Consider the following 8,365-nt stretch of genomic DNA (forward strand, 5'->3'; position numbering starts at 1 on the left):
GCATCGATCGATGCGTTTTTTAAAAAACGTTCGGGCTATACCGAGGGACAGGTTCCTCTGTTTATTCTGAGGAACTTTTCCCTCGGTATATTCCGAGGGACATATCCCTCGGAAAATTCCGAGGGAGCCGTCCCTCGAAAAATTCCGAGGAACTGGTCCCTCGGTATATACCGAGGGAAAAGTTCCTCGGAATAAACCGAGGAAAATGTCCGTCGGTATACTCCTATCGATCGATGTATATATGTCCAAAAACGCATCGATCGATGAACTTCCGAGGAATTATACCGACGAAGTTCTCCCTCGGTATATTCCGAGGACATTTCCGACAAACTAGTGATCCTCGGAATTTCCTCGGAAATTTATTTCCTCGGAATTCCGACCGAAAATTCCGAGGGATTTCCGAGGAAAAAATAAATTCCGAGGAATTATTTCCGACGACGTGTTTCGTCGGTATGTCGTCGGAATAACGATATTCCGACGAAATTCCGACGATTTTTTCCCTCAGAATCCTTGATGTTTTCTTGTAGTGCTATAAATATACTAAATAGACTCTAGAATAGAGTAATTAGTTATTAAAACACTTATAAACCATTATAAACCATGGGTAAAAGTGGGTAAAATCCATGATATATCAGTCGCCAGGAGTCATATTGATCTTATTAATAATATTTTGTAAGGTCCCTTGTTGGGTGCCAACTATTGAATATGAGTTTGATCGCACAAAGTGGAAGAGGAAAAAACCCGTCGGTGGGTTATGTCAAAGGTGTTTTATTGAACAGAAGAGAATAAAGTTTATAGAGTGTGAGAACAAGAGTAAAATTAGCCAGAACTCATCTGAGAAAGACGAAAAAGTACAAGTCATGAGAAAAGCAAAGAGTAAAACCTTAATTTCAAGTCGTCGTGTGTGTTCAAGTCTGGATCTGCCATTTGGTCGCTCTTGTCCTCCTTTTATAGATTAACATCTTCTTCTGTTCACCACAAGTCGGGTTAACCTAATGGATCAAGCTATGCTTTACTGGCTGAACAACTGAGCTAATCGCTCTGGTTGTTAAGCCGAGCTCCCGAATCCAGCTCATGGTACCAAGTAAAGTTGAGCATTCAAACTGTGTAAATGTGTCAACTTGATTGCGCCAAACAACACTTAAACTGAGTCGATTATACGGACCAGATTCTTTATTTGATGGGATTTATTGAAGGATGTAATCCATCTCTTACGGTTTCCATGTTGAGCCGAGAGGGACTGAAGATTATTATGAATGTCTGAATCGATTACGTACGTCAAAGCCAGAATGGAATGTGCTGGCTTTTGCTGTTACATAATAAAATCTAACAACCAGCAGCATATATATATATATATATATATATATATATATTTTTTTTTTTTTTTTGAAAAAATCCGCAGCATATATTATTACGATGATAAAAGACTCAATAACCAGAATGGAGGAATGGTACTTATCTCGGAATTCCAGAAGATATTAGTGGCTAAAAATGCAAACTTTTTACTTTTTTAAAGGATAAGCTAAGGCATAGAGTGAATGGATGGAAGGGGAGATGGCTTTCGAAGGGAGGAAAGAAAGTACTGATCAAATCTATTTTGTTAGCTCTTTCGACTTATGTTATGTCCACATTTTTGCTTCCTTTGGAGATATGTGAAAACCTAGCAAGTGCCATTGCACAATTTTGGTGGAGTTCGAACCCACCGAAGAGAGGAATTCATTGGGAAAAATGGGAAAATGTATGTTTACCACGAGAGGAGGGTGGGATTGGTTTCCGTATGATCCATGAGTTCAACCTAGCTTTATTAGCAAAACAACTATGGAGGTTAGTCCAATATCCGGATTCGCTGGTGGCTAGAGTATTGAAGGGAAGATACTACAGGATTGGCTCGCCTTTGCGTTCTCTTTCTGTAAGTAGTCCTTCGTATGTGTGGACCAGTATCTCAGCAGCTAGAGAACTGTTGCTTTTGGGTATCAGACAGAAGATAAACTCAGGATATGAGGTTAAGGTCTGGGAGGATCCCTGGATCCCTACGACACCAGCCAGACATGCTCGTCCCTTAGCACCAGTTCTTAACCCAAACATGAGAGTCAGCGATCTTATAAATCAGGATACAAAGGAATGTGATGTTGGCTTACTGCCAAATTATGTGCACCCTGAAGACATACCTCTCATAAGGAGTATGGCCATAAGCTCGGCTCATCGCCGCTACACATTCTGTTGGAGCTACACGAAGAGTGGTATCTACACTGTTAAATATGGATATTGGGTAGCTAGCAATTTGATGCAACCTGAGGAAGAGAAAGAGATACTAGAACCCAGTATAACAAAGCTCCATGCCTTTGCTTGGAAGATAAAAGCTCCACAAAAAATCCGACATCTCATATGGCAATTGATAACAGGACATGTGGCAGTGACGAAAAACTTGACAAGGCGAAACATGAGATGCGACAATTACTGCCCAAGATGTGGAGAACCAGAAGAATCTGTCACTCATGCGATCTTTGATTTCCCACCGGCCTTACAAGTTTGGGCTTTATCCTCGATGCCAACGAATACAACTAGCTTTCAAGTATCAAGTGTCTATGCTAATATGGACTATCTCTTCTGGAGAAAGGACAACATTGTTCATCCAGATTCAGATAGGGATCCTTATCCCTGGATAATCTGGTATATTTGGAAAGCCAGGAATGATAAACTTTTTAGGGGAATTGATCGAGATCCTTTGGAGCTAGTTCGATACGCAGAGAGTGAGTGCCAAGCCTGGTTCAATGCAAATGAGATGGTGCCATCACCTCAACAAGAACATAGTAGTTATCAACCTCAAGTCTTAAGCTTGGGTAGAATATGTATTATTGATGGCTCTTGGACATCTACATCACAGTTCAGCGGGTGTGGATGGGCTTGGATGGATAGCTTGGGGGAGGTTCAACTTATGGGTGCACGAAATTACATTCGACGGGAGTCTCCTCTGCATTCAGAACTAGAAGCACTAAGATGGGCGATGGAGAGCATGCTACAATACTCGACATGCCAAAGGTTTGGAACGGACTGCAAGGATTTGATTCCCATGATTAAGGAGCCACGAGCTTGGCCATGTTTTGCGACAGAATTGGAGAGGATAGAAACTCTGTAGATATGCTTCCGGGACTTCAAGATTACTCATATCCCACGAGACCAAAATCGGATTAATAACCTTTCGTTGTCAAAAAAAAAAAAAAAACCAAAATCAAGATAAATAATTGACAGCAGATGATTTTAAATACGTGAGTTTTATTATGGATTTATTCATAGATTACATGACTATTATGTATTTTTTTTCCCAATATGTTGTAAGTTTTAGTGAACTTTGCATTCATAATTCGCAAAATGATTTGCTACACAAAAAGAATAAAATAAAAATAATTCACCAAATCTATATTATAATCTATATTATAATAAGAGAGTTACTCTCTCGTGAAGGCACCACGTCAGCATCAAATGGGTCCCACTTTAAAATAGTGTGAAAAATGTCAAACCTATGGTCCAAATCCGGATTATTGAGATACAACTACCAATATTTATACCACTAAACTAAAGGATAATTTGTACATTGATGGCCGAAACTAATATATATTTATGAAGGTTGGAAGCTCTTGCTTCTTCGGCTTCCTTTGAGGGCCAGACCTACAAGTGTATTGTGGGTTTCATTTTTAAATGAGAATCATCACGTTATATGAAGAAAAAGCTCAAGTTTGCAACAATTATAGTTTTCCCATATTGTAAATCGTCGTCGTTTAACATGAGTTAGTGTTCTTTTCATCATTGTCTCAGACAAGTCTGAGCTACAGAGATGCGCCGTGTGTCTATTCGTAATCTATTTTTTCACCGGTGAACTCGTCATCTCCTCATCTTAAATCGCATGATCATAAATGTTCCTGATTTGTAGCCCCTCTGTAAACCCCATATATATGATTCTCATCTTTGATGAACCCAATCTGCATCTCCACAAAACTCATTGATTCTTGTTAGCTTTAACCATCTTCTAGAAAATGTCTCTCTCTGCCTCTCCAGTTCCTCAAACCGGCGTCCCTGGCGTCTTTCACTCAACCTTCGAGTCTCTCCGTCTTGGTCGTAGTTGTCAGAGCATAACCGCTGGCCTCCTCACTTTTCCGATTCCCTGAACTTCAAGAAAAACAGTGAGTTTATAGGAATCATGGTTCTCTTCCTTGATAAAAGGTAAGTTAATCTTCGATCTATCACACTTCTTTAACATAATTTTTTTAAATTGATTTCCTGATTCTTTGTATAATAATATTATTTGCAGATTCCGTGATTCATGGGTTCATTCCCGCCGGACGTTCTAATCATTACAGAACATCTTTGAAAGCCGGTTCCATTGTGAAAGTCGTTCGTTTTGAGGTTGCTAGTTGCTCAAGCATGTACAAGATAAATGATCATCCATTCCTCATTCGTTTCATCCCACCAACCATTATTGATGAAGACATCACAGATGCTCCTGAGATCAATCTCTAGTCATGATTAGACTGTTCGACAATCTCAAGGTGATTGCGAACACAAACCTAGAACTATTAGGTATATTATCATATTGCAGCTGGGTTTATATTATGCTTCGACATCATAACTGATATTTAAACTCGCAGTTGTAGTTGGGCAAATCCGTTCTATCCAGGGCTCTGACCTCACCAAAGAAACAACTCGAATCGTTATTTGTCTCCTTATTAACCCGTAAGAAACAATCAACACACAATTCTCTTCATATTATTGTCTATATTGTGCTAACATCAATGATTAAAAATATTTCATATCCAAGATCTGTGGTAGTCTATTTATTTCCATTACTTATCAAACTAATTTCACACAAACCTTTAATTTACAGCTTAAAAGAAACCACAACAACCCAAACAATCAAAACACCAAAAACTAGAATCCCAAAAAAGACGAATCATTAATGATCACCTCTCTTTTTTGTCTAATCTTACAAATAAATTTCAAAACAAATATACCAAACCAATCACATCAACTAAAACTCAACGACACATACATCGAGTCAGATAAACAAATACAAACTATACGGCCAGTTATTTAACAATTTACAAACTTCTTTTCGCAGATGCTTACGAAGAAGACGAACACGAGAACCAAGATCAGTCAAATCACCTAAACAAAAAAGCAGACTAAATTATGAACTCTGATAAATACACCTAACAACGATTTTTGTTTACATATTATCCATCAAATAAAAGAGAAACAAATACATGCACACCAAGAGATACAAGAGACAATCCCGACAGACACAAAGGCGGCAACAACATCTGAACCTGCTCACTCCTCTTATCTTATGAAAACAACTTACATGTCCAATGTCAACAGACCAATGCTATTGTCTTTTTATGAGAAATACATAAATTCGTTTAAAACTCATTATGGCCCAAATACTCAGAATTGTCACTCATTTTATAGTTATTTCTACAAGTCTTCATGTATTTGTTTTAAAGGTCCGATAAAAACAACAAGTTTAAAAATAAAAAACATATAACAAACATAATAAGAATAATAAAATTATAAATTAATACACACAACTTACACAACTAAACTGGAGAAAAATATCGAAAAACAAAAGATACTCTCAACAACCTTAATATAATTTATGTACTCTCAATAGTACAATAAAAAAATTAAAAAGACAAACAAACAATAAGTCTCAGTGACACACTAAACAACACCACAAACTATATCAATCACATTAGTAACACAATTTAGTCCTTCATAAGTGGATAATAATGCATACACAGTTCATCACAATGATCAACCCAAAACGCAAAAATTCACAGCTAAAATAATCCTAGTAAATATTAAGATGAAACAATAATTATGTCCACAACTCCGTGCGTAGGGGCAATGTCCTTAGTGTTACAGAATTCAAAACTTAGACTTGGTTTCAAAACAATAGAAAAAAAGTTCTTCTCTGCAAATATAGAAGGTGGGATAAATTGCGTATACATAAATAAATATTGTTATAAATCAATTGATGGATGTCCATAACCGGCCCGGTCTATAACCGGCCCGTACATTTAGAGAGAGAGATGGCCCAGCCCTAGAGAGAGAGACGGCCACGGCATGGAGAGAGAGAGAGAGAGAGAGAGAGGCGGCTTACTTTAGTTAGAGAAAAGGAAACCATATTTCCTTTTCCCTTGATGTTTATGATTTGTAATCTTTCCATATTATGTCATTCCATTTATCTCTTTGTAAACTCCCATATATAAGGGCACCTTATGTTATGATTAATAATATACAATAACTTATAGCTCTAAATCCTAAGTTTCACAACACGTTATCAGAACGATAGTCTCTAAACACCCTGAGCCTAAGAAACCAAAATCGCAAACCCTAAACCTAGCTGGCGCATTCATCTAACTCTAATCCGACGAACCCTAACCCTAGGCGTTCCCTGTTCCGTCTCAGCCTCAGCTCGCGTTCCCGTCTCAGCCTCAGCTTGCGTCCGTCTCAGCCTCAGCTCGCGATCCCGACTGCAAGCATACCGTCCGAGACCCGATAGCGATAGGCGCACGTTCTCCGTCTCAGCCGTTCGCGATCCGACAGCGATCAGCTCGTGTCCAGCTCGCGTACATTCGTCCCAGCTAGAGGTTCATCTTTGGTGGTCCGGTTTCAACAATCATCAAACTAAAGGTAATTCGAATTCTGAAAATATAAGAATCAAATCTGGTTGTTTGTAAAGATTACCCTAAAACCTAATCTCTAAGATGAAAGCCATAGGATAATAGATCAATTCTTAAAGAGTAAATCGAAGCTCGAATAAGTTCGATCCCCTAAACCCTAGAAGCGAGATTGATCCATTGATCAATTAAAATCAAAGCCTTAAAGGTTTTTGAATCTCAAATCAAATCTCCTTGATCTAAGATCAAATTTCGAAAATCTCTAAAACCCTAAAATTGAAAAATTGATTTTTATTGTTTAAAATTGAATCTTGATTGATTGATTGATCACCTAGAACTATTGATTAAGATTGTTTAAACTTGAATCTGAATGAATTGAGATTGTTTGACTTGTTTAAACTGAAACTCTAATAACCTAGTCTAGATTATTTTGAAACCAAATCTGAATTGTGGCCGTGTGGCCTTGCTGCATTCTAGGTTAATAATTCTAGACCTGATCATACTCGTGGCCGTGTGGCCTTATGGCATTCATATCCGAATCTGATCACAATTGTTTGATTGCAAATTGCACTTAGAACTTTAGGAATGGCATTAAATCAAAATCAAGCAGCCATGTGGTTTGTTATTTGCTTGGCCGAATTTTGTTTGTATTGATTGCATCATATAGAAACATTGAATGTTAGGATTGCAATTACATGACAAACTATATGCATACTATCGAACTGATTGCATACTTGGCCATGCGGCTTGCTGATTGGCCGTGAGGCATAGATCTTGGCCGTTAGGCTTGATTGATTGATTGTTTAAACTTAAAACCCTATTCGTTTAAACCCTATTCCTAAAAGATCTAAAGATATTAATCTATGATTTCAGATGTCGAAAATCAACAACCTGGATTTTGCTGCCCTCAATCTCTCTGGAGATAATTACCTTCAATGGGCGCTTGATGCTAAGATCATCTTGAAATCCAAGGGTCTCGGTGAATATATCACTGAGAACAGTAATCCTAATGAGAAGGATCGCTACAAAGCCATCATGATCATTCGTCATCATCTAGCTGAGATTCTCAAGGATCAATATCTAACCATTGAAAATCCACTAGATCTTTGGAACCAATGGAAATCGAGATATGATCACCAGAGAACGGTGATCTTACCTAAGGCTCGATCTGATTGGAGAGATCTAAGAATCCAAGACTATAAGTCCGTGGATGAGTACAACTCGGCCATGTTTAAGATCGTTTCAAAATTGAAATTGTGTGGTGAAAGTATTACGGATGAGGATATGCTTGAGAAAACCTTTTCCACTTTCCACACAAGCAATGTGTTGTTACAACAACAGTACCGTGATAAAGGTTTTAAGACCTATGCTGATCTTATTTCTTGTCTCTTGCTTGCTGAGCAGAATAATGAATTATTAATGAGAAACATTGAGATGAGACATGTTGGCTCAGTAGCACCACCTGAAGCACACACCACTGAGGACAATAAAGAGTCCCACCATGTCCAAAGAAACAGCTATCATGGCCGTGGTCGAGGAAGTAGAAACGGACGTGGCCGTAGCCGAAGTTCCTTTGGCCGCGGACGAGGGAATCAGAATGGACGAGATCATGGACGTGGTCGTGGTTCCTTTGGAAGAGGCCATGGTCGCGGCCGTGGATCTTCGTTCAAACCTCAACACTCGACCAA

General features: G+C 38.4%; 1 protein-coding gene across 1 annotated transcript; it reads left to right on the forward strand.

The window, feature by feature from the left end:
* Window positions 1-1,777: 1,777 nt before the first annotated feature.
* LOC106308638 lies at window positions 1,778-3,136 on the forward strand. Its single transcript, XM_013745778.1, has one exon. It carries the CDS (start codon window positions 1,778-1,780, stop codon window positions 3,134-3,136), a length of 1,359 nt encoding a protein of 452 aa, XP_013601232.1.
* The last annotated feature ends 5,229 nt before the right edge of the window (window positions 3,137-8,365 follow it).

This window comes from Brassica oleracea, chromosome C8 (assembly GCF_000695525.1).
Source record: "Brassica oleracea var. oleracea cultivar TO1000 chromosome C8, BOL, whole genome shotgun sequence".
Taxonomy (NCBI): Eukaryota; Viridiplantae; Streptophyta; class Magnoliopsida; order Brassicales; family Brassicaceae; genus Brassica; species Brassica oleracea.